Source organism: Sciurus carolinensis, chromosome 1 (genome assembly GCF_902686445.1).
Source record: "Sciurus carolinensis chromosome 1, mSciCar1.2, whole genome shotgun sequence".
NCBI lineage: Eukaryota > Metazoa > Chordata > Mammalia > Rodentia > Sciuridae > Sciurus > Sciurus carolinensis.
In genome coordinates, this window is record NC_062213.1 from 120,044,228 (window position 1) to 120,071,786 (window position 27,559).

Sequence of the window (27,559 nt, forward strand, 5' to 3'; positions counted from 1 at the left end):
GGGAGCAGCAGTGTGGGAGGCCGGGAGCACTCAGATTCCAAGCGCTGCATGCTCAAACAGGGGGCTGTCACAGGACTCTGTGTGTACTCTGTATGTACACAGCCACAACTGAGACAAATTTGAGGAAAACACCAGTACTCTCCACTTGTGAGAGACAGACGGATGAGCCACCTTAGTCCCTCCTTTGACCTAATATACATTATAACAAAAGCATAACTCCATGCTTCCTTTGCATGGGATTGCTGACAATAAAAATCTAAAATCTAAAATGCTTCAAAATCTAAAATTTTTGAAAGCTGACATGACACCACAAGTAGGAAATTCCACATTTGACCTTATGTGACAAGTCATGGTCAACATACAGGTACACTGAAAATATTTCATAAAACTATCCTCAGGCTATGTATATCAAGCATATATGAAACACAAATGAATTTCATGTTTAGACTCAGGTTCATCATAAAGCTATCTAGAGCTCTTAATAAATCAGATAAACTTCTTAGCAGTTTATCTATTCTGAGGTAGATATATATTGAGTACTTTCTATATTCTGGACACACTTCTAAACATCTTATACATATTCACTCATTAAATGCTCTCAACGACCCATTTCACAGATGAGAAGATTGAGGCACAAAGTGGTGAAGTAATTTTCCCAAGATCACCCAGCTAGCAAGTGGTAGAATTAGATTTTTAACCTCAACAGTATGGCTCTAAAGAACCATGGCCACCATAGTGTAATGCCTCAAGAGAGCTTCTAGCCTTTGTTCTGTGATCACTCCATTGCCAATCCAACATTCTCTCTTACCCCAACAAAAAGGTAAGACAAATAGAATCTTAGGGAGGGTATAATCCTGAGTGAATAAATAAAATTAAACTATAAGAAGAATGGAATGTTTATTCCATTTAAGAAGATAATGCATTTTTAAATTATTTTCATCAAGACTGAATCCAAAAATCTTTTCAGGAATACTCTAAAAAGAATATCCATGGTTAAGTATTTTGATTAACTAAGGTTTTATTTCTACTTAGCCAATGTTTTTGTTGTTACCACAATGAATTACTGCTAATGTATTTGAAATATAAAAAAAAATATTGGTGATGAAAGCAGAGAAGAAAGTGAGACCTTACGTGTAAATGTTATTTGTAAGTTAGCACTTATTTATATAAGCAAGAGATCTTAACTTTTCAATATTCAAATTCATTTGGTAGGTAAGTTAAACAATGTTATAATGAGTTAATACTAGATCAAGTTTATTATCAACATATAGTATTACTATAATATAAATGCCATAAAAAATAATGCAACAATATTCAACCCCCAAAATGGGGATAAAATTGCCCTACACTCATAGCCTCAAAATCTCTTATGTCAAAATATAAACTTACATCAAGAAGTCTTGTTCCCTGAAAGCAGTAAGATTTGACATAAAACAGTGTTAGGTAAGGAGATCAAGACAATTTGTTCTGTTCTGGAAATTCACTACTAATCTGTTTTGGCAGATGTGGGTATTAACTTTAAAAATTTAGCTATTCTGGAGGTGTTTCTTTTTTAAACAGCCCAGTTACCTAATCATGATAGAAAAATATCTAATAATTGCAGACATAAAAACTATACATATGGTTAATTAATAAAACTATGGGGCTGAGATTGTAGCTCAGTGGTAGAGTGCTTGTCTAGCACCTGTTAGGCACTGGGTTCAATCCTCAGCACCACATAAAGATAAATAAATAAATAAAATAAAGGTACTGTATCCATCTACAACTAAAAATATTAAAAAAAAAACTATAAGTTGGATATCAAATGCAGCAAATTGTAAAGGAGAATGAAAGATTAAGATCCCTGGCAGCAAATGAATGAAGCAATATCTTAAAGTTCAAATCCCTGGAATAAAAGAATCAGTAATCTGGAAAGTTAGAGCCCTAGTAGGTTAAAATCCTGTCTCAAATTTTTCATGGACTTTTGCCACTTTTTTTTTCTTTGCTATTATTTCTCCATTTTCCCAAATCCCAAAAGGACGAAAAATACTGTCTGCTAGTTATCCCTGGTGTGAGTTCCAACTACAGAGGCAAAAAGCACCCAACCAAAAATGGTTTGTTTTAATGTGACAGATAATTTAAAGAAAAAAAAAATACACATTTGTCAATATGGGATTTCATATATAACTCCCATGTTTAAAAGTTTTAATGAAGAAGCACAATATTGAGAAAAATTTATAACTGCCTCTGTACTCCTGGGCCTCTTTATGGCTTTGCAATTGTTTTCAGCTTTTGTACTGCTCAAGAATTTAACATGCAAATGTGTACATTGATACGTATGTCTACAAATGTATTTTTTCCTTACTGTAAGTACTTGCCTCTGCTAATATAACAGCATTGGACAAAAATAAAGGTGGATAAGGTTTTATGGGTATCCTGTTAACACAAAAAGGATAGGGTTTGTGATAAAAGCAGCTTTGAAAGGGATATACACATCTTTCTACAGTGTTCTGTAAGCATTTTAGGTGCCCCAAGATTTAATAAGCCAATTTGGGTTAATTAAAATGCTATATAAAATATTCTTTCACCTTCCTACATGGTTTTTAATAGATTCTTTTTTCTGGGGGAATTTAATATATGCTTTTCAACAATCACAAAGAGCTCAATTGTTAGATGACAGATTGTTGACACCCAGCTTGACTCAGCCAACCATTACATGAGTGTTTTCAGTTCATCTGAACACCAAAATTATATTGATGCAAGCTTGATTTAAATGTATTTTCTCTTATTTTAGTAAAGCCAAGTTTCTAGAAAAAAATAGACAACTTCCAGATTGCAGTATATTAAAGCTAAAGCTGAATACTTAGTTTGCTTTTTGTTGGTGCTTCGGCTGCTAACAATGATATATGGGTTCCTAAGCAGCCTAGCTTAACAAGTCATGTATGCAAATACATTATCCAGCTTTCAGTTCAACAAATATTTATTAGGTACTTATTACACTATACAACCTCAGGAAATAAAGATGCTTCTGAGAAGCTTAAAACCTGCAGTGGAGAGAGAGAGAGACTCTTACACAACTATAACAATGAGAGGGACAGGGGTGTGAACAAAGCCCCATGAGAGTCAAGAAGCAAGAGGCATTCTACCAGGATGGGATGCAAACGCTTCATCAAAAAGGCACCTACTGAGCCAGGACAGGAAACAAAAACCCAAGCAGAGAAAGTGGGGAAAGCAGAGGAAATTGCGCATGCTAGTGTTCTGCTCAGGGTAGGGTGTGGTGTTCTTGCAGAATGCCAGTCAGGATCCAGGAGAGTTGCTGGAGCACAGCCCCAGAAAGGAACTTGGTCTGACATAGAAGAGCCCAGAACAGCAAGCCAAGAAGAGATCCGGACTTGACCTCCTAGGCAGAGTGGAACCACTGAATGATGCCAAATACAAGAACGATTTGATCAGCAATGTCTTAGAAATTTAATACTCAGAGTAGTCTAGGGGAGTTTAAAGCTGGGACACTTACAACTGAGAAAATATAAAGGGTTACACAACAGCTCATCTTCATGCCTCAATTAGGGCAGCAGAGGTAAGAATGTAGGGACTTTCCCCAAAACAGACCTTTTAGAGGGAGAACTGACAGGACTTAGTGACAGGATGTAGCAGAGGAAAGACAGAAGTAGTGTCAAGATGATTCCAAATGTCTAACTTGCATGATTAGGTGAATAAAATGGAATAGTTGAGCCAGGAAACCAAAGAGGAGCATGCAGCTGAAGGAACACATACTCTCTCCATCCCAGGAAATGCCCACAGGAAGCTGGGAATGTAGTTAATGCTGAGGAGATTATCCACAGAGAGAAGAGAGCCAAGGTCAATGCCTTAGGGCAAGTCACTAAGGACCAGACAGAGGAAGACAAGACAAAAACATAACCACTCAAGGGGAGCAGAATAGAGAGGGTGGGAACAGGGGGAAATACTATTCCAAAAATCAAAGGAGAAGAAAAATCACAAGGAAAATATTGTCAAATGCTGCAGAGAGACTAAGAAGAATGAGGACCCCCTAAGACCATCAAATCTGAGCTTAGAAGTGGTAACTTGTGGGACAGACTCTCGGCAGAATGGGTGTCCACCTTCAGCTGCAGAGCAGGTCACCAGGGAGGTGGGAGAGGCGACAACGTGGGCTTCTCTTTTCCCACGTTTGGCCATTAAAGAGAAATCACAAAAAGAGGAGGGAGGACTCCTGCCTATACTGCACCAGCCCTACCAATGTGGATGCACATGTTAACAGCTGAGGAAACAAGGAGGCAGGTGGAGAGGAAGAGATTGAAGAGGTACGAGAGGAAGGAAGTGGTTGAGGCATCTTTCTGAGAGTTTGGAAAGAACAGTACAGAAAATGGAGTTATTACCATTGAGAAATGGTAGGGTCTCTTTGGTTTAAAAAGGGAAGGAGAAAAGAAAATGAGTCAGACCCAGTTAAACTTTAAGAGAGAGAACAGTTGAAGGAAATTCCTTTTAGTAAATTCTACATTCTCAGCAAATCCTGAGATGATCTTGAGACAAGGCTGACTGGCCTTTGGAGGTTAGGAGAGGGGTTTAACTGACAAAAAATATTTAAAACTTTTGGGGGGCTGTGGTTGTGGCTCAGTGGCAAAGCACTTGCCTAGAAGTGTGATGCACTGGGTTTGATCCTCAGCACTGCATAAAAATAAATAAAGATATTGTGTCCATCTACAACTAAAAATATTTTTTTTTAAAAAACTTTTGGAACAGCTAATATGAGGAGGGGAAAGGGAACCAAAAAGGGATAAGTAAACTCATTGAGAGCACTGAAGAGTCAAGTAAATTAGAAACACATTTGAAATAGGGCCAACTGGCAAAGTTATGGAATTCTTCTCTGAAAGTACTCAGTAGAGAGAGACAAGGGACAGATACAAGAAATGGTTAAGTTGACATAACTTTGAAGGCCAGTAACAAAGTGACTACAGAATTTCCAAGTGGAACTGAGAATGTTTGGAAAGGGAAGGAGAAATGACTAAGCAACCTACAAAAGAAAAGAAATAAACTGAGGAAGGGTCAGAGAGAGAGGTCACAGAGCAGAGGTAGGAGGGGAGGTGAATACTGGAAAGGAGTCTTGTAGGATGAAAGAAATCAGAAGCAATGTTCCTAACAATTAGGTCTGTTAAATGGATTTCCAAGTGAATTAAAAAAAAAAAAAGACCATTAGAGTTAAAGAAGTTTAAAATATAGTCACTATGAGGCCTTGGGCAAGTTATTGCTTCTTAGAGTCTTGATTCCAAGTTAGAGAAAGAAGATAATGTATATAGAAGACCTAAAAGAGTGCCTGGCACATCAGAGGCACTCAGTAAATGGTGGTGATGATGATGATGGACTAGAAAAACATTACAGTCACCCTGAATGTTGGCATGAGGCTGGTAGCTAAAAAGTATATACAAAAACCCTGAAAGCATAGAGGGCAGCAGCTGACAGTGATGAGGAAAAAGGAACCTCAAAGCATGCATGGTGTGATCAGAAGGGAGGAGGGTGTAGAAACCGGGATCTAAGGAGTCAGAACACAGGCTGTGCCTCTCTTTAACAGTAAAGATTTTGGAGCTACTAAAGAGTAAGAAATTTGTACTAAAGGAGTAAGTGAAGGGAATCAGATTGGAATGACCAATCTTATTTAGCTCACTTTCAAATGGAGATTTCTTTTCTCATTGGGTTTACTGCTTTTTCCTCAACAGAAAGCTGAGGGGCTCATAACAGTCTCCCCAAGAGAGGGAAACATCTGCGTATATGTGTCCCATGGTTCCTACCTCACACCTCAGCCACTAAGCAGTTCAGACCTTCACTATCAAGGAGAACCTGTGTCACTAAGCAGAGGCATCTGCTGGAGCAAATCCAAAGCATTCACAAGCTATGTGCATGTGGGGTCTGTGCTTGTTTGCACATGCATGCACACCCATAGGAACTCCCATGTGTGTGCAAAAAATGCCTTCCTGGGTTAAAGATCTTACACACACACACACACACACACACACATATACACACAAAATTTCAAATTTTTGGAAGTGATAAATAACCTACTCAATATTAGAGAAGATAAAAGTATGGAATAAATACTTACCAATAACCAAGAGGTAAGCAGAGCCCAGTACAGGTGCTATGAGGAAAACAAGAGGTCATATTTTTTAACCTGATATTTCTAACCTCAAGATTTCTACACAATCCGGCAGGGGTTCAAGACCTACTTCTAAGAGACAGTTGACCCTCAAGACAAAAGAAGGAAGGTGAGATCAAACAACCAAAACAGACAGGACAACTTCAGAAAAAGTCATGACTGCAGGAGTTGGTGAGGGGAGGAGGTAAGACTTCAATCAACTCCTGATGGGAAGGAGTCTCAGAAACAAAGGGAAAAAGTAAGGTAGACCAAGTGAGGAACACAGCATGCAAGAAAAGGACAAAGGTAGGAAGAGCAGAACATGTTCAAGGACAAGAGAAACTGAGCCTGGCAGAAGCAGAAGGTTCAGGTTGAGCAGTAAAGGAGGTGAGCTCGAAAAGCTGGTTGGGAGGACTCAGAAAGGCCCTAAAGGGCAAGCTGCAGAGCCTGGCCCTACTTCATGTCAAGGCAGAACTGATGATTATGCTCTAAATTATCCACTCTGTGTTTAAATTAAATATTTTTAAAAGATGAAGCAGAAAGAAAAGATACAGCAGGACTCAAAAGCAAGGTCGACATCTTTGTAACCTAGAAACAAACTGAGACACAGTGGCAGGCCACCAACTACAGAGCTGAAAACTGGCAGAGGTGTTCCACTCCTGTGGATACACAGGCCTAAAGTCCCTGGCCCAAAATCAGGGCAGGGATTGGGCTCTCCCCATTGTAGAAGTAGACAGATAGAAGCCATGACCGTGGTTCCTAGGACAGGGCTTCTGCAGAGCTGCTTCCCTGCCTGAGAAGCAAGCCTGGGTCCAGTTCACCAAGAGACAGGAGCCTGGGTCACTAAGAACTTTTTCTAGACTAAAGATATAGAGGATCAGGTACAGCCAACAAGAAATGACAAATATTTAAGGTGATGGATATGTTAATTACCCTCATTTGATCATTATGCAATTACACATATATCAAAACATCACACTGCACTCTATAAATATGTGTAATTATTATGTGTCAATCAAAAATAAAACTTCTTGAAGAAAGTTAGATGGGGGGAAAAACAGAGAGAAAAAAACTAATTCCCATCCACGGTGAATCTACCAACTAAAATGGCATATCACACAAGAAAGAGGAATACCAAGAACATTGACAAAGCCTGCAACCCAGAGGCAAACCTTCACAGGCTGAGCTGCAAATAATAAAGCAACATCAAAATGAGTTATCACTAGAGCTCCTCAAGGTGAAAAAATTAAAACTACCCATAAAGACAAGAAATCATGGAATGAAAATAGGCAGTATTATTGATATTACATAAGAAAGAAGGTGTAAAACTTATGATGAATAATGAAGGCAATTAATAACTACAAAGTATTTGAGACTATAAATTAGTTCTTCTCCATTACATATTTTTGATTAACCTTGTCACTAAAGGCAAGTTTTGTGTTTGGAAAGTCCTTTCAAATGGAGAGACAAAAAAAGCTGACAGGCTCTATACAGAAAACAGAACCATTATTTAACACTGGAAAATTACAGTTAGTTATATTAGAACGCACTGCATGCACATAAGGAGCTTATATGGAAATTTAAAGGCATCATCTGAACCATGCCAACCTCGAAACAATTTGATGCTTTAATTGTCAAGTAAAAATTCCAAATCCCCTGGGAAGGGAACAAAAATATGATTCAATACAGAGACTGAGCTCGTGTTCTTGATACTGTTTAGTATTTGTTAGCTGAAAAATTACACCAGAACTAAGACAATGTTACCAAAAAGATGAAAAACCACAGCAATTTAAATATACAACAAAAGGTTAGAAAGTTGGCACTAATCCTTACTCTTAAATGTAATATTTAATATCCAAATATTAAATATATTCATTCACAGATTTAATAATTTTTATGTTAAAGTATTATTTTAGTAAACACTGTTTATTCACAAATATTTGATAAACCTGAATAAGTATAGTATTTAAAATCAGGATAGGATGACAGTTTTTAAAAACCAAGAACAGGCAAAGGGAAAAGGCAACAAGTTTAATCAGGAAATGATATTACATGGTACTGGAAAGCAGTAGCATTTTATTGTGGATAGATGTTTAAATAATCAATAAGTAACTGTTCATCATTGTCACCACTAACATTATTCCAAAGGAACAGTGAAGTGTGCTTTTAATGTGCATGCCTATCCCTTGGTAGATTTTCATCAAACTATTTATCTTACAAAGCTTGAATTCAACATTTTTATCTTTTTCCAAGTACTACTTCAAGCACTAAAAGTGCCCTAATAATATGTCTACATTCTGCCTGATGTTAAAACACAAGGAAAAATTAACCTATTTACAGGTTACCAAGATTGTTCCTACACTGGCTGAATCTGAGATGGAGAACTCATCCAGAATCCTCACAAAGAACAACCCTAATGAGCTGAGTGTAAGAATGCCTACTACCCTGGGAACAGAGTACTGTGTGTAAGCCCAATTCAACCACAGTGTAAGAAGATGCAGGAAAAGTAGGAAGCACATGACACTTAATTTCAATTTCCCTTTTAACTATGAACCAAGTATGTATTTTAAGTTTTATTCCTTTCTGCGTCTGGCAATGTGTCAGAAACCATGAAATACAAGAGAACTTAATGAAAAGCCTGCACAAAGGAAGTTTAAAATTTGGAGACATCTGATATATGAATAGTACCATAAATAATATTGATGTTCATATTCATGTATGTACTAACACCACTATATACTGATAAAAACAAAGTATTAAATATTCACCATGGAAAGCAAGAGGAGATAAAAAGGAAAACATTGGGTAGGTTGAATTTCAGGAAGAGTCTCATGGAGGAGACAGGAAGGCAATGGGCGTCATGAAAGATGAGAAACTGGTGAGGAGGACAGGAGCCTCCCAAGAAAGGTCTTTCTAAGGCCAGGAGCAGGTGAGAGGACGAGGGAACACAGTGTCTGGGGACAAGAGGGAAATGCACTTGCATGGATAGATGCACTGCCTGAAGCCTCTGCTGCAAGGAATGCAAGACTACTGCTCTAGCCTCAGGTCATCACTGGCCACTGAGAACATGTGACTAAAACATAGACATCAGTACTATCCAGCAATGCTTTAAAGCAAGGGTCGGCAAACGGTAGCCCATGGTTCAAATTTATTCTACCACCTATTTTTGTTAATGAAGTTTTATTGACCACAACCACACCCTTCCTTTATGGATTGAGTTAAAACAACTGGGACACGAAGCCAAAAATATTTACTGTGTGTACCTTGCAGAAAAGTTTACCAACTCTACGATACGAATTAAAGGTAGAAAGAGACTGAGTTAGGAAAATTATTAAAGATGCAAACAACCAAAGGGGATGAAAAAGCAGCAGAAAGGAGACGTATAAAAATGTTCCAAGAAATAAGAACTGTCATCATGGACACAATCTCCAATCTTCACTATGAGAATATTCCAGGCAGTGTTTAAAGATTAAGCTGTGAGAGTGAATAATGAAGTTTAATGTAGGCTAGTATTTAACAATTTTTTTAAAATCACAAGAAAGTTTCAAACAGGTGATATCCAAAGCAGCTTCCAGAAGAGCCTTTTTATTAAAAGCTAGCTAATCAGTTCATAATAAAACTATGCTAGAGCTATTAGTCATACATAATTTTTAATGGTATCAATACTATGATGTATGTTGAAACCCAGAATAATCATTAAAGAAGCACAGCATTTATTCAATGACACCTGCTGAGATAGAGGCTGAGGACAGTAGAGAGGTTTCAAACTAGTCTCCCTGCCTTTCAGGGTATTCCTGAAGAGCTGCTGTCCACAAGCCTAACAGAACTATCTTCCTCCAATCAGGTCTGTCAAGTCACTCCTGTCTGCAAGGTTTCTCTGGCTCACACTGTACTTCCCAGTCTGGCTTCAGCTTCACTTTCCAGCCTCATCTTCAGGTAACCCCCAGCTTCAGCTATGCTGGAATACTCATTGCTCTTGAAACAACAATAGCTAACAATTACTGAGCACTATTAATGAGTACTGTGCAATATAATCTCAAACATTGTAACCACTTTATTTTATAGATATTAGTATTGCTATTGTTAACACATTAGCTTTAACACTCCATAGGGCGCCAACCCCTTTCAAAGTACATAGTCATATGTTTGTATAAAGTTTACCAAAAAATAAATATTTTGTAGTCTTTATGCTAAACAGGTCCTATAAAATTGCATAAGCTTCCAGGTACATACAAAGGAAACCCTAGATCTGCCTCTGATTATTATAATTCCCATTTTATAATAATCATGGAAGTTAAATAAATCACCAAGTTCTTCTTGAAAAGGAAGTGGCAGGGCTGGGAGTATAGCTCAGTTGGTAGAGCGCTTGCCTCCCAAGCATGCATAGGCACTGGGTTCAAATCCCCAGCACCACCAAAAAAAAAAAAAAAAAAAAAAAGGAAGTAGCAGAGGCAGAATTTAAACCCAGGTCTACCTGTCTTCAGAAGCTAAGAACTTGATCACAGTGCTGAGGTTGTATCCCTTTTCCTGCTGTTCCCACTGCAAAGAGTGGCCATTCCTCCCCTTCCTGTTGTTATCATCGATCCCTAGCAGGCTGCTACTCCTCCTCCAAAGCCCAGCTAAAACATTCCCTTGTCTTCCTAGCTTTCATTGATCTTTCTTGGCAAAATGGAGACATCCTTAGATATTCCTCTATTTTTAAAAAAATATTTTTAATTATAGATTAAGATTTTCTTTTATATGTGGTGCTGAGAATCGAACCCAGTGCTGCACAAGTGCTAGGCAAGCACTCTACTACTGAGCTACAACCCCAGCCCTATCCTATTTTTAACTACTTACACTGGTATATACATGTTATAATGTAATCAAAAGAATATGTCTTTGGAGTCAAACTGACCTAGGTTCAAACTATGGGTCTGCTACATATTTGCTGCAGAATTTTAGGCAAAACATTTAACCTCTCTGACACTGAAGATTTTTATCTTTAACATAGAAGTAATAATTCTTACCACAATCATACATGTAAGCATCCATCCATCCTTTTATTCAATCCACAATTACTTAACTGAGTGCCTACTACATGTCAGGTGCAAGGTAGACCACCATGGGAACCACAGGCAACATCTCTGCCCTCACAGAGCTCAGAATAGTGGACAATGGGACTCCAGAGGAAGAAGGAGTATTGTGATTGGACCAAGGTGGGGTGTAGAACTTGGGGGTCAGATAAGGACAATGTAGATGAATAGCAATTCACTGATAAGTGTCATAAAAATATAACATAGCAAATGTTCAAGACAGATACCACAAGTAATTTCAACTTAATAAAATACTTCCACCCCACCCACACCTGATCACATGTCCCTCATTTCTTACGCATTTGAAAATTCCTCTGTCAGAGAGTGAAAGTGGTTTTTTTTACAGTAAGTGGGTCAACAAAAATGAAATCTTTTGCATTGCACTGGGCAAGTGAGACCATAAGACTAGTGGAAGAGGCCAAATTAATAAAAATAAAACCCGACTGATTCTTAGTACTCTGTCATATCCACAAGAATTCCTTAATATTTATTCCTGTTTTCTGTGTTAAAGCATTTAATGACAGAACAAGGAAATCATTTTTACATTTTTCTGGGGGCTGAACTGCTGCAAAAAGTGAGAGAGCAATTGCAGCTTTCAAAAGAGATGCTAATTGTAGCTTTTAAAATATTAGACTCCCTCTAAATACCCGTCACCCTCTCCCCTAAGAGTTTCTGGGTCTTTCTTAAAGTGCTGGGAGGATTTGCCATGTAGACTTCATTTTCCTAACTAAGATTTTAGAACATTTTTGGTGAGTGACTCATTCCTTGCTCCTCAAGGGCCCTAAGTCTCCCACGTTCAGCAGCACTGGAAAGAAGGCCAGCCATATTTAGACAACAAACCCACAACTATTAGAAAAGCTGCTCTGGACCATAAACAAAAACAACTTACAACCTCCTCCTTTATTCCACTTCAAGTGGGAATTTCCATGTTACTCTGGACTTCCCACCAGAAGTCAGCAGGGGTTGGCCGCACAGAGGCCCCATGGAGAGGGTCTACCACAGAAACCTGCTGCCTCTTACTTCTGGGAGGGTGAGAGGGATGCTTGCAATTAGATTTGCCAATGCTTTTCTTTACAATGACATGACATATTTAGGAGGCAGGAGGGTGGGGGCAGCAACTGCCCCCACACACTATAACTGTATATTCAATTACTGGAAAATCACCCTATTCTAGCCAAAAGAGGGATTTGGAGGAGGAGGAAAGCTGAAAAGAAGTCACAAAATATGTAATGAGAACAAAATTAAGTAATATGGGAGATCAATACTTTGTCTAAAGAATGCCCCCACAAAGGGGGAAATGGAGATGGCAAAAACGTAGAACGTTCTTATCAAAATGTCAATTTCTGGCTTTGTGCTATAAATGTAGGTGACATAAAACCTTTAGCTCTGAAATCCACAAGGCATCTGTATAATTATCTATTTAACATTTTTTCTGAAAATATAAAGATCTGATTCTGCTCTAAAAAAGAGGCTGATCCACAATCAGTATATGAAACTACTGACGGAACTCAATTCTTGCTGTGAAGTATGTGATCTATAAACATTTTTATGAAAATTTAAAATACATTATCCTTTTACACCTAATTCCCAGTTTCATGGATTTTGGTTTTAACGATAGATATCTACTCAATTACATAGTGGGATTAGAAGCAAATTAAGGAGTAGGTGGGCTAGCATTACCTGGGGTCCTTGTTTCTATAAAGGAATCTAAAATATTGGTGAAAAACATCATTGGGAATAGAACTTCTCTTAGAGAAAGGACTGTTGTGGAGAGTGGGGGACAAATTTTTAACTAGGAGCCTGAGGTGGAGATGGGAATGAAAATGGGTCCAACATCACACACACACACATACACAGTGTTCCCGTTTTAGAACACATCAGTCAGCATGCTCTCTAAACTGCCAGCAAACGGAAGTAGGTCTCAGTAAGGACTGGCCACGGGGCTACTGCTTTGCTGAGTGGGCCACAAGCAGCATCGCCTCCAGTACTTTTCCTTCTCCCTTCTCCTGTAGAAAGCAGCCTCTCCCTGGATGATGGCTGAGGAAACAGTGGCTGGGAAGTGATGTCAGGCCAGAGTCTTTCTACGACACTGGCTTGCTCCTGCCCAGAGTACAGTCATGTCCATCGTGCTTCACATTTCCTTGAAAGGTGGAATCTAGTTCTCCTTCTATCTTAATCCTAATAGGGATCACTGATCATTAAAAAAGGAACGTGGGACTCTAAATAATGATCTTATTGGTAGAACATGTTTACTGCCCATCTCTAAAAGAAAGATGGCTAATATTAAATATCTTGTGACACTCTGCTGCTCTCCACTCACCTGTGTCCCAGGAACCTACCTATGAGCCTTTCTTGTAAACACCTTCCATTTGCCACTCAATTAATTATGGGCCATTTCCCTGCGGGAAGTGAAACAGTCAAGGGCCTGATGCTTAAGTTCTGAGAAGATGCTGTATGTTCAGGACTTTCCACATTTCAATACTCCAAATTTCATTGATAGATGATGTAGAAAAAACCATAATTCTTAATACCACCACAACCAGAGCAAATGCTATCAATTATACCACTCAGCTCCTGTCTCTCTATCACATGTTCAGAGTGATTTGAAAACTGAACTGAAAGGCAAATGAAGTCAACAGTGTACACGATGAAAGGAATGAAGTCATTTCCCCTTTAAGAGAAACCACTTAAAAAAGAGGAAGGGGGGGAAATAAAAGAAGAAAACCCAGTTGAAACATGGCATTTACTTGAAGAGGAGCCAGCAGAAGTGGTGCATAGGGTTTCACAGCACAGAGGGCAGGCGCTGATCAGAAGGCTTCATTGGCACTATTAAATTTCTTTGATGGCAACCTTGGCTGGGAAGGCAAGGCACAAAAGTTGCATTCAGGGTTCTGAGGACCAAGAGGTGATGTCTGCGAACTTACAGGGATAGAACGGCTCAGATATCTTGCTGAAGAGGAAGAAAGCCCGGTGTAGGAGGGCCGGAGGATGGTGGCATGCTCCTCGGTCTTGGTGCTGTGAGGGCCCAGGTGGCTGTTGAGGTTGCCCCCACTGCTGCTGCTGCTGTTGCTTCTGTTGTACTGGTTGTTGTTGAGCTCAGGGTAATTTCTGGCAGGTGGCTGGGAGCTGCCATTCAAGAGGTTGGTGAACGGGCTGGCTGTGAAACCTGCCTTAGAGGATGAGGAGGTCTTTTTGTTCTCGGGATCATCTGACGCAGCATTCAAGTTCCCTAGAGAACTGGCTAGCCGGGAGTTTATGGAAAAGCTGGATAGAAAACAAAGGAGCGGAGGGAAGAAACTCAGATAGCGATGTGTACTACACAGAGCCTGTGCTTCTAAGACACACTCATGACACTGGGGGAATGCGATAAAGACGATTCTGGTCAGTGCAAAGGATGACAGAATGGCTTCTTTTTATCACCCTCAGGGACATGATAATATGTGGGCTTTAGTTACACATGTCATGTTCCTTGGACAAAAGTAGTTAAGTAACAAAGAAGCTGGCTAAAACAATTTGACTACAGATCCTGGAATACAACAACTGGGGGTTCTATTTGTCCTGAGGCAGGAAGTAAATGAAAGTTAAATATAAGGGGAGAATTAAGAGCACACTTAGTATATTATTTAACTTATACATACTTAAGCGCTCAGCTACATGAAACAGCCCTACCATTTTAGTTAGTTCACCTGCTTATATACATCAGGTGAGAAATGATAATACCACTTATCATCTGTATATACAAATGAATTCCATTTTCAAGATCACATTAAGCAAGCTGGAGATTCACGACATGGATGGGACCCTCTATGATATTCCCTCCATTGCCTTGTCCCCTGCAAGCAAGACAAAAACAGAAGCCCCAGAAGATCGGAGTCTTTGGGGGGTTCTCCTCTTCTTCCTTGTCCCCTCTTCTCACAAAATTACAGAAAAACCCATTGCCTGCTGTAGACCTCCTTTACCTTAAGCCCATACTCCGAAAGGGAGAGAAAATATTACCTTCTCACGCTGGTGCCTGAAGATGAACCTCTGCTTATCCTCTTGGCCGTTGCTGAAGGGGACAAAGCCACTTTTGAAGTCTTCAAAGTAGACACAGATCCTTGTTGGGAAGAACTTAATCTTTGTGGGAAACAAATGGACAAAGTGTCACAGTAAAGTTGTTGTATGTTTATGCTAAATATACACCAGTGAAGTAGGATAAGATAAATTAAAGAACCTTCACTATGTCATGACAGGTCCCAATACTGGTGAGAGCAGTAGCCACCATCACTCACGGCACTGGCTCTGCCAGGTGCTGTACTAAGAACCCCAAGGGTGTTACCTCAGCCCCTGCTCACCACCACCCCAGGAGGCAGGTGATAATACTGCCCCCACCACCAACAGAGGAGAAAGAACCTAAAGGAAAGGTTCTTCATCCAAGTCACCCAGTCGCTGAGATTCAAATTCACCATCCCGCCATCCCCGCCACTTCCCTTCCTTCCCACTGGCATTCATGCTGCAGCAGGTCCTCGGGTCCCACTCAAGCCCATCCTGCCATTTCCAGCCCACAACTACCCAAAGTGAGCCCTCATTATCTCTTATCCTTAATTATTAGTGAGGGAGAATAGAAGAAAAAAAATTTAAATAGGTAGGAAGGAGGCAGAGGCAGGAAAAAGATGATAACTTTAACTAAAAGCCTTATGCTAGTTTCTCTTTCCCAGGCCTGTCACTCCTAAATTTCTGGGAAGTCTACAAATTTTCACTCACAACCTTGAAACTACTGGAAATTCACTCTCTTATGAAAACTGCCCTTTCCACTGTTAATTAGCACGCTAATGCATGTATTTTAGAATAGACTGAACAAAGGGGAGATACAAAACCTATAATACAGACTACTTTTCCAATGTTATCTTTTGATCATATGATGGAGCAGACATCAACCTGAGGATACTAGAATCCTGAGAACAGCCAGACCACAAGAACTGACTTATGATCACCAAACTGATATCATCCTACATTCCTTCCCATGCCCACCCCTCACCAAGTTTCCTTTAAAAGATAAGCCTGAGAACCCCAAGAGTACTTCTCACTCTTGAGAGAGCCCACATACTCCCTTGAATGAATATGTATTCCTTGCCTTCCTAAATAGGTCTCTGTGCCTGAATATGTGACTCATGCTAAAATTCATTTCTGTCACACACACATCAAGGACCCTGTCAACCTGAGTCCAGGTCCCCCTCTCTGAGACTTCTTTGTGCCCCTCTGTGATACTAGGACTATCTTCCAATGTTGTTCCTTAACAATTCAAATTGTGGATAGCCTCCAGGGAAATCTAATCAAGTCACTTCACTGTTTATTAATCTTTCCCCAGTGCCCACAAACCCTAAATATATAACCTCTGGCTTGACTTTATAAAACCTCCAAAATCTGGGCTAGGGTTGTGGCTCAATGGCAGAGCACTTGACTAGCAGGTGTGAGGCACTGGGTTTGATTCTCAGCACCACATAAAAATAAACAAAATAAAGGTATTGTGTCCATCTACAACCAAAAAAATTTTTAAAGAAGATTTGCACTTTTTTTAAAAAAGAATAAAAATAAAATAAATCCTCCAAAATCTGACTCTTTCCTCTTTGAGCAGGCCCTGCCAGCCATACTTTCCCATTGGACATGTCCTTACAGACAGCAAGCCTTGCCTGAATTCCCAGGCAGGGGGAGCATCCTGTAGTTCACAGCAAATCATAATTCTCATACCATATTTCAATGCTTGGTATAAGTCTATTTCCTTCACTTGAGGTAAGCTCCCTGAGGCAAAGACTTGTCCCTCATTTCAACTCCCACTGGCTAGCACACTGCCAGATTCAGCAGCTTACTCAACATCTGCCAAGTGGAAACAGAGAGAGTTGGCTAAATCCAGAGAGCCAGGGCTCAGTCATGGTTTTAACATCAAAATCATTTTGTCATAGACAAATCATGTGATGTATTGAGCAGGACTTTGTTTTTCCTATCTACTAGTGAAAAGCTTATTTACTTGTAGGCTCTTTTCTTTTTCATCCACCTTAACGGCAGCTTACACCATGTTTTGCCTCAAAACATAGCAATGTAGTGTGGGCCCTATCGAAATGGTCCCTGTTAAACAACCTATGAATGAATAAAAACCAGAAGGTATTTCATCAAGAGTCATGGCTAAACCCTTCTACTGCTCTCTTCAAGCCCTGTGCTGGCCTTTGGCACTCCAGGAGTATTCAGGGGATACTCTGCCAGAGAAAAGCTTTCATGTTTTCTCCTTCAATGGAAGATAGAAGAGAAATAAAACTATAAAATAAAGGAGGTAAAGAAATACATGCAGAGACAGGGGGAAGAAAGACCAACAGAAATGCGGGCAGGGAAATCAAGGCAAAATCTGTCCCTGGCTTGAAAGAAGAGTGGTTGAGCACCTGTATTTACGAGAGACCCCATATTGTATGGGGAGCACAAAGTATACTGATACCACCACCATGGCCACATAACCCTAGGGCACATCCAGAGGGCAAAATTCCTTTTCACAGCAAGCATTAAAAATAAAATGTACTGTCATCACTGTTTACAGCAGCCCAATTCACAATAGCTAGATTGTGGAAACAACCTAGATGCCCTTCAATAGATGAATGGATAAAGAAAATGTGGTATATAGATACAATGGAATATTACTCAGCCATAAGGAAGAATAAAATTATGGCATTTGCAGGTAAATGGACGGAGCTGGAGAATAGCAGGTTAAGTGAAATAAGCCAATCCCAAAAAACCAAAGGCCAAATGTTTTTTTCTGATAAGTGGATGCTGATACATACTGGAGGTGGGGGTAGTACAAAAATAAATAAAGTGTACTGTCATCAATGTTTATAGCAGCACAATTCAAAATAGCTAAGCTATGGAACCAACCTAGGTGCCCTTCAACAGATGAATGGATAAAGAAAATGTGGTATGTATATACATGGAATATTACTCAGTCACAAAGAAAAATGAGACTGTCAAGCTAAGTGAAATAAGCCAATCCAAAAAAAAAAAAATCAAAGGCTGAATGTTTGTTTTCTCCAATGTGTGTACAATAAGCAGGGAGGGAGGTTTGAAGTTCGATGGATAAGACAAAGGGAATAAATGAAAGGGGGAAGGTATAGGAATAGGGAAGACAGTGAATTGAATCAGACATAACTTTCCCATGTTCATATATGAACACACTATCAGTGAAACTCCACATCATGTACAACCACAAAAATGGATCCTTATTAGAATAAGTTATACTTCATGTAATACACTCTGATGTATATCTAAAAAGAATAAAATAATTAAAAGTTAAAAAAATAAAGTATATGGTAAAATTCTTAAACAGAAAGGAAAGAATTTAAAAAGCGAAAAACTGTGCAGTTTATTTTCATCAGTTGGAGGGTTAGGAAATATATCTAAAGGATAGCATATTTTTACAAAGTACCAGAAATTCTGTTAACAGTACCTGAAAGGTTGGGACACAACTGCTCTCGGGAGCCCTTTCACATCATCAGACCTGCAGAAATCAAAGACAAGTGCTCTGGCATCACTAGGTTCATACACACAGCGAAGACCAAAAGGCACATCATATGGAATCCGACCCGTAAAAATATTAAACTGTCTGAATTCATCTTACAGGTGAATGTTAGTATTCATCCACTTTATAAAATAAATCCCAGAACCAGCTGGAAGTACATTTTAGTCATTTTATTCCATCTCAAATGTTATTTTAGAGCATCTTGCTTTTCAATCAGAAGGTGGGGTTGTATCCACTCAGGGTAAAAAGAGTTTGAAGATGGTACCATGATGCTAGTAAGAACATGTAATTTCAAAGACAGAATTAAAAAAGAAAATAGAAAAACCACATCAGTACAAGCCTTCTGAGATTTGGGTAGTAGAGACTCATTTGTTTTTCCTCTTTATTTGCCAAGTAATACTTTCTTCCAATATATCCCTTAAAATATCCTAAAAATCAAATATAAAGCTTTTTTGAAATTTATTTTAATCAATATAAAGCAATTTCTTACAGTCCCAAGCAAAAATGATGAATAAAAAAGTCCAATAATGTAAACTGATTTTGAAGAACCTTCCACTGACTTAGAAAGACAACATATATTGTTAAAAGAGCAGGGGTTTGAATAGTCCAGGGTTGGCATGTCAGCTCCCTTCCTAACTCTGTCCACTGGGGAGCAACTTGACCTAACAGCAAGCAACGAACCCTAGCAACGAATGGAAGCACACCAAATTTTAAAGTTTAAAACAGATCTACCTAAATGCATAGGTCGGTGAGGAGCGTGGCTGTCTCTGACTTTTTAAGGCACGTAGTTTGTCTCCCTGGGTTATATTATTTTTCATTTCCACATCTTCATCTTCTTCTAAATTATTCTGGGGAAAAAAATGTTCCATAGCAAGGTCATTATCAACAATTTTGCTTTATGCAGATTTCTTAACAGATTATAAATTATCTGTATTTACAGATACTTCCTATATAAACTATTATATAGACTAAATGTACTCTAAATTCATCATTATCCAAGTATACACTAAAGAATAGTCAACTATTTGCCATTGGAATAACTGGTAAAATTCCAAATGAAAGAATTTTGATTATGGATGTGGTAGAATTGAAAAGGAGCTGTTTGTTATAATGAACCAAAGAGACTCTAATGCGAACCCAATCATGCTTTGGAATATAGCCTAACACAGTATAACTCAAGAGATACAGAACAAATATGTTTTCAGATCCTAACCATCAATGCAAATTCCATAGCTTGTTTTCGAAAATGTAAGATAAAATAACTGAGGATATCTGCACAGTAACTCATTAACATCATTTAACACAGTAAAAGCACTCAAGCCCTTTCCAGAGGAGTTAAGGACCAACGTCACTAAGCCAGGAAAGCATGTTTCCTTCTGAGTAAGTTTTATAGTTTGAAAAACAGAAGCATCATGTTAGTCTTCCACATGCCAGTTCAAGGGGAGTGGAGATGATAAGAAAACAGAAGAGCTAAATCCTATCTACCCCAAGCAGGAAGAAACAGGAAAAGGTTCAAGACTTATTTTTAAAAAAACAGCAATATTAAAGAATACACAAATATAAAAAAAACAGCAACATAAGCAAGGTAGTTAGAAATGTGGCAGTGAAAACACTAGCATAATTTGCTTAGCAGTCTGGGGATATGGAAAGGTGAGATAGGAAATTGATATTTTTATTATTAGAATTCAATACTTTTGATATTTTTAAAGCTATGGTAATATATTACTTGAAAAAATAAAAACTAATTTTAAAGAATATATAGTTTAAAAATTAGCTATGTATTTAAAACTATAATTACACATTTTTACTCTCTCATTCTTTTGTGAATCATAAAGGTGTTTTTTTGTTTGTTTTTTGTTTTGTTTTTTGGTAAATTATGCAACATTTCATGGGGTGTGATCCTAGCAGCTCAGGAGGCTGAGGCAGAAGGATCTCAAGTTCAAAGCCAGCCTCAGCAAAAGCAAGGTGCTTAGCAATTCAGTGAGACCCTGTTTCTAAATAAAATATCAAAGAGGGCTGGGGATGTGGCTCAGTGGTTGAGTGCCCCTGAGTTCAATCCCCAGTAACCACCCCACCAAAAATGCTACATTTCAAAATCAGAAAACAACAAAAATGCTGAACACACTGGCATGTACCTAACTATCTAGATTGAACATATTTTTTTTAACTTTCTTCTCTTAAGTTTACTTAAATTAAGTACCATCACTCTCCAAGAGGAAGAAAACTATAATACATATATAGTCCCAGTTTTCAACCTCCAGAGAGGAAAGTCATCTCTCTTCTTTAAAAAGAATTATCATACAGTATTTGTTTGTCATAGAAATAAAGTACAGAAAAGTATGGAAAAATACTGAAAACACCTTTATATTCGCCATCAAAATCCAAACATTAACCTTCTGGCACACAATTTTTCCTGTACTACACACATCCTCATGACATACTTCTTCCTTATCAAAAGAGGTTATGTTTTATACACTGCTTTGTAACTTGCTTTTTTCCACTAAAAACATATCTTATGAAAGTGTATCAGGATACATTTTTAAAAAGACCTCTACATTATCATTTTATAGTCCCATCAAGTTCCATTGCCTAGATATACCAAATTGTATTATTTTACTAACACCCTGGAGTGGGCTGTTCTCTGTCTATCTACACTATACAAATATTCTCCTATATGAACATCGTTTTTTAACACTGTCTTATTATCACCCTATGACAAATTCACAGAAGTGGAATCACCATGTTCATTTTAAAGTCGTCTTCTACATGTTATCAAATTGCCTTCCAAAATAGCCATACCATTTAAACTCCAACTGGCAAAGATTACGAGTGTATTCCCTTATACCCTTGCCAAAACTGCATAAATTTTTTAATGTTTGATAGGTATAAACAGTGTCTCATCATTTAAATTTATGCTGCTTTCATTTTTAGAGAAGTAGAATATCTCAATGTTTGGAAGCTATGAGGATTTCCATAATGCTTTATTTGTGTGCATGGTGTCTTCACATTGATACACACACACATAACACCCTCATTTGCATATATATCAAACATTTCCTCCTAATCGCTCACTGAAAGAATGGGTGGGAGAAAGCAAAGGCTGGGTGTGGAGAGGGCAGTTAAATGGCTACCGCAGTGGTATGATGGGAGGTGATGGATGGGACTAGGTATGGGAAACTGCTTAGAAGTCTGTAGTTGAGGAATAGGGAAAAAAAGAAGGAGAAAGGATCAAGATTTGTAAGAAAGGTCTGAAAAAACCTACTAAAATTCAAATTATGTTATTATTTGTCTAAAGTGATCTGCCCTTAATTTGTTTCTGTGGCTACTGGATGTAGTTTAGGGTATTTTTAGGACTAAAAGATATAGGACATACAAACTACAAAATTGTCAGTAACTGATAATTTGCCTTCAAACTCTTGACAAAAGTACTACACGATGTTATTCAAAGCACATTTACATTAAGTTATAGAGTAAAGAAACTAAAAACCTGTATGGAAAAGGATTTTTGAGCCCTGGAAAACTGAATAAAACAAACAAAGCATCATATAACCAAGTCCTGGGTTTATTAGGGAATTGATCCTAAAATATATGCAGGTCATAAAAGCCTGTGTGTGTGTATAGGGTTGGGTAAGGGCATTCATTAGAAAATGTATTTCTATATATTGTGATTCTGAGAGTTATTTATTAAAAGGGGCAGCTAAGATTTCGTTCAAAAGTACTTTATTAATGAACTAAAACCACAGTGAAGACCTTATGGAGTGACCTCACAGTAAGGTGGCTGAGTACACAGATGGGGCCAGCATTCCTGGGTTCCAATGAGAGTTCCACCATATCAGGTGGCCCACCTTCCTCTACCTCGGTTCTGTATTCTATAATGGGCCTCATTCATACTAGTGGTTATGACATATGGCTACTGTAAGGCTTAAAGAGTTAATCCACTTCAAGTGCTTAAAAGACTTCCTGTCATGTACTGGGTGCTATTTAGGTGGCTGTTGTCACACTAAGTTCCTCATTTAACTCAAATATTTACACTTTAAATTTTTAAAGAAAGTGTTTTAAATTCCATCTTCTCCAGGTTGTTTCATTCTGGGTTTTGTTTTTGTTTTCTGTAGTGGTGGAGATTAAATCCAGAGTCTGGCACATGCTAGGCTCTACCAAGAGCAACATCCCTTTTTTTTTAAAACTCCAACCCATACGAACTCTTAAACCCCTAAATGTCAAAATGAGCACTTATTGCTGGTACTCTTGTATTTGAGCATATACTGTACCTATATAGGTTGGATTATTGCCAATTCCCTATCTGTGTCCTTGTTTTTTCTTTCCTATGAAACAGTAAGCCTTCTTCATTCACTCAAGTAACATCTATTAAGGCCCTTGGACCAGGAATAGAACCATGATGAGATAAAAACCTACCATTATAAAATGTACCTGGCAGGGGAGCACAGATAAAGGCCCTGGAGGGAAAGCACAGAGCAAGGCTGGAGCACGGGGCAGGAACCCTAAGCTAGACCCCAGCGGGAGGTATGTATTTCAGAAAGGTTAGCCCAGCAATAAAGACCAGGTTCAATGAAGGTAAAGCCTCTATTTTCCAAGATTCCTCATAATTCTGAGTTGGCTAAGAAAATTCATTAAAGCCCCAGTCTTGTCCATCACTATGACCTGCATCACTCTAGTTAGTATTTTTTTTTTTACCAACTAAGTACTGAAAAACTATATTTAAATTGTCTAGATTAGAACATTACAGAGCTTCCTCATAACCAGTCACAAGAAAATTCTTATAGGCATAGAAAACAAAAACTAACTTAGAATTTCTCCTTTCAATCTTTTATTAATTATTTAAATGGCAATCTCTAAAGGACTACAGCCTTTCTGCACTTTATGCACAAGCTAAAATAAATCCAGGTCTTGCATGGGCTTGAAATGCATCAAAATCCTTACAGTATTCTTGACTTTTTCCCCCACTTTCAATTTACAAGAACAACAAAGATACTACTCTCTATTAAGTCCACTTTTTTTATTTTTTGGTACCAGGGATTGAACCCAGGGACATTTAACCACTTAAGCCACATCTCCAGTCTTTTTTAAATACCTTTATTAATTGATTGATTGATTGATTGAGGTGCTGAGGATCAAAACCAGTGCCTCTTACATGCTAGGCAAGTGCTCTACCACTGAGTCACAACCGCAGCCCCCTTAAGTCCACTTTTGAGTAAACCAATTCCCCTATTCAGTAGTGTTCTATGGCTGGCATCAGGAAATTATGGGGTGGCGGGGAAAGAATTCACAGTGTAAAATACACAACCTCATCCTCTGGCACTTCTGAATTCTTTCATTTCTATACCCTATAACTGCAGAAACAATGGCACTTATGAATGGCTAAAGATAAAATAATTATTTGGTAGAATGCAATAATACCCACCACAATTCATAATTTGTGTCCCACCCCAAGATTCACATGTTGAAATCCTAACCCCTCAGGTGATACATTAAGAGGCAGGTCCTTTGAGAGGTGATTAGAGCCCTCATAAATGGGAGTATTACCCTTATAAAAGAGGCCCCAAGAGAGCCTCTGTGTGAAAACACGGGAGAATGTGCCATGAATGCGCCATCTATGAACCAGAGGCAGGCCCCTAACAGACACACCATCTCCCAGCTCCTTGAACTTGGATTCTACAGCCTTCAGAACTATGAGAAATAAATTCCTGCTATTTATAAGCCACCCAGTTTATGGTATTTTCTTATAGCAGCCTGAACAGACTATAATGGGGCAAGGCAGGGGACATAGAAACAGCCAGCATCTAAAATTATGCCTATATTTAAAACTAGCATATTTTAAATTTCCATCATATGGCATTCCTTACTCTTCCAGTAATAAGCATTAATTATTCTTAAGTTCAACAAATTGGGGTCTAAAAAATGAGAATGAAGTATCTGAAGTACCAGATGTTAATTTAACATAGCATGCTACAGAAAGTATTATGTTATTGAAAGTTAAATGTGTTCCTAAGATACAGGGATAAATTGTATGTTTGTCTTTTCAGAGGTCATAACTCAAAGCCCTATTTACTTGAATTCAACCTGGGAAGGAAATGCTGACCAGAGCAAGAAAAGTGTTCTTGCTTAGCAATACTGTCACATTAAAATGCTCCTTCACATCCTTTTTGTTTGTTTTTAATTGACCAGACGACAACAGGGACAAGAAAAAATCAACAAAGGCTCTGAACATCAACATGACCTTGGCTAACATTTACATCCCATCAGGACAGATGACTCAAACAAGTAAACTTAGCCACTCCTTCAGTGGCTGTCTTGCAGAACATACACGAAGCTTAAAAATCAGTTCCTTCAGGAATCCCCATCCTTTGTTCTTTGGGAAAACTCACTCTCACCACCTCCACACACGCTGGTTATCTTTCTTGCGAAAAGAAATGTTTTGGGGATTCCAAGTGTTGACTGAAGAGCGCTGTCATTCATTCCTTCCACTTTGGGTTCCTCAAGGTCTAAGACAGAGTTGCAGTGTTTTTTCAAGGCCCTGGTCTGGGGCTAATAGATTGCCATCTGACAGAATGCTTTAAATGTTTTTAGCCACTTTTTTTTTTTTTTTTTGCTTCTTTAGGGATATAAAAATATAAACCAAGTGCTTAACTTCACTTCAGGCATAAGATGTGAAAGAGCTAAACTAGAAACTAGAAGCCCAATTCTTAGAGTGATCCCATTCCTAAACAGTTCTGGAACCTTGGACAAATCAAAAATTTTCTGGGACCCTGCTTTCTTATCCATACGAGAAGAACTAGAAAAACTGATTGTAAGGTTGCTTCTAGTTATAAAAAATGCTCATGATCCTAATTCTTACTAAGTCACTTCCTGTCATATCAAAGGTAGCAGAGAATAATGGAAAAAACACATGAATTTTAACACTGAGATTAGAACATCTCTGATACACAACTTCCTTACTATAAAAGAAATAACATTACCTAACATGCCAAGTGGTTATGAAGATTAAACAAGATGATGCACAACATCTATTAAAGAGATTTGCTTAGAGTAGAGCCTCAGAAAAACAGTGCTCCCTAATTGTGTTTTCAATTCTGCACTTACTTTACAAATCAACATGAATTAAAGACTTTCAAAGTACCACTTGTAACTTGGACTACTTCTTCGATTGCTTTTCTACCTCCTTTCTGTGAGTACTCTCCATATTAGAATAGCCTTCTTTATAACTGTACTCCTTAGAGTATTTTTTTTTTTCTCTTCAAGAGCAATTGGTTTCTTTGCTCTGCTCCTTGCTTTGAATGTGGATAACTCCACACCTAAAAATTTGGTCCTCTCAGCATCTCAGAGAAATGATATGGCCATGTCACACCCATTCAATTGGAAAACAAATATAAATTAATCTAATTGCAATAAATCTTCCTGGGGGAAACTCACCTCTCCAAATCTTTCCATGTTTTGTATTTTCGATAAGCTTCCACTAATAGACATATCATCCAAGCTAGAAAGAATTTTATTAATACTTCCTTCACTGGATGGTCTATTTTTCAGTTTGGATCGGAAAATGTCTCCTTGTACCCACAATGATGCTTGTTTTCTGTAAGACAACAGACAAAAAAAATCTTTAGAACTACTACCATCTCCTCAAAAGTATATTAAAAAGAAAAATATTAGCAGGACAACATTTACAAATCAGACAATTAAAATCAGATTATGAAATCAGATATTCAGATTATGAAATCTTTGAATTAAGAAAAATAAAATCTCTTTCAAAAGTCAAAATAAATTTATAGTAAATACAAATATCCACCTTCCGACATTTGTCCACTATGTATCGTTTGACTGTTGAGGTCCTCATTATAAAGACTTGAGTGCCTTCTGGTCTTTTAAATATGAATTTGAAATTTGTAAGATATTGTTCAAGTAATAGTTTGACTTGTCTGTTATAAAAACAACTAGAATGTATTGAACTTGAAAACAGATGCAAGAACTTGAGTTACATGGAGATTATACCCCCCCAAAGTACTAAGCACCTCCTTTTGTGGGTCCTCAACACATAACTTTCAAAACCCTACTCTTATAATCTAAAAGCAAGGCTTATAATCCCAATTAGATTTTCTTTGGGGAAAAGAAAATATGTCTGAGGTTCATCCATAAGCTTCTTTTATTCAACAGGCACAAGTGCAACTGTTTTCAAGGTTATCAGAAGAGAACTTTAAAAATGTAGCAAAATAACCACTGATGGTTCCTATTTTTATTGGTGGGGTCACCATACATTTCTTTTAAGGTAAGTTATTTCACAGACTAGTTTTATTTCTATCCTATACCACATTCTACAGGGAGGAATTAATCATGAGGAATAGAAATAATCAAAGAATAATAGCACTATCAGGGAGATGCCACCTATAAGAACAGGTTTCTTTTTTAAAGTAACAGGCAAAGAAAGTAATACTTTCCCTCGAGGTTTCTACATATCACATAATTCAGGTTTATAACAAGAGAAGAAAAGCAATGTTACATTGGGCCCTTGCAAAAGGAATCCCTTACAAGTAAAGTTTATTCTCAAATCAGAACATTGTTATTTTTGGTCAAATGCCATTGAAAGTCATGAAGAATAGGTTAACTTATAAATCACAGCAACAGTTCACATGTGTAATCTCCCCCCCTCACGCACACATTTAGGTATTATTCTACAAAAATACACATACTGTGTAAAAGAAAAAAAAATTATTGAAGCATTATTTGCAATAGAAAGATGATGGGGACACCCTGGTGGAAATTCAGCTCATTAGATTGCATTAGACCATTCTATGCAGCATTGCATAGCCGCATAAA

At 38.1% G+C, this 27,559-nt stretch overlaps 1 protein-coding gene and 1 long non-coding RNA gene across 5 annotated transcripts in view; one reads left to right on the plus strand and one right to left on the minus strand.

Moving 5' to 3' along the window:
- The window catches only part of LOC124990391 (uncharacterized), a 69,983-nt gene that overhangs the window by 10,674 nt on the left and 31,750 nt on the right, over window positions 1–27,559 (plus strand). The window contains exons 2-3 of the long non-coding RNA XR_007109764.1: window positions 6,201–6,329; window positions 9,969–10,060. This is a non-coding gene — a long non-coding RNA (uncharacterized LOC124990391). The remainder of the gene's footprint in view (window positions 1–6,200; window positions 6,330–9,968; window positions 10,061–27,559) is intronic.
- The window catches only part of Cdc14a (cell division cycle 14A), a 170,028-nt gene that overhangs the window by 3,542 nt on the left and 138,927 nt on the right, over window positions 1–27,559 (minus strand). For 3 of the 4 annotated variants that reach the window (XR_007109763.1, XR_007109762.1, XR_007109761.1), the window contains 5 exons: window positions 26,162–26,321; window positions 19,466–19,581; window positions 18,662–18,712; window positions 15,196–15,315; window positions 13,947–14,463 (listed from right to left, as the gene is read on the minus strand). Coding sequence is in view for 1 of the 4 variants with exons in the window: in XM_047560390.1 (XP_047416346.1) it covers window positions 14,124–14,463; window positions 15,196–15,315; window positions 18,662–18,712; window positions 19,466–19,581; window positions 26,162–26,321 (787 nt within the window). In the remaining 3 variants the exon portion in view is untranslated. The remainder of the gene's footprint in view (window positions 1–13,946; window positions 14,464–15,195; window positions 15,316–18,661; window positions 18,713–19,465; window positions 19,582–26,161; window positions 26,322–27,559) is intronic. The other variant, XM_047560390.1, reaches the window with a different exon arrangement.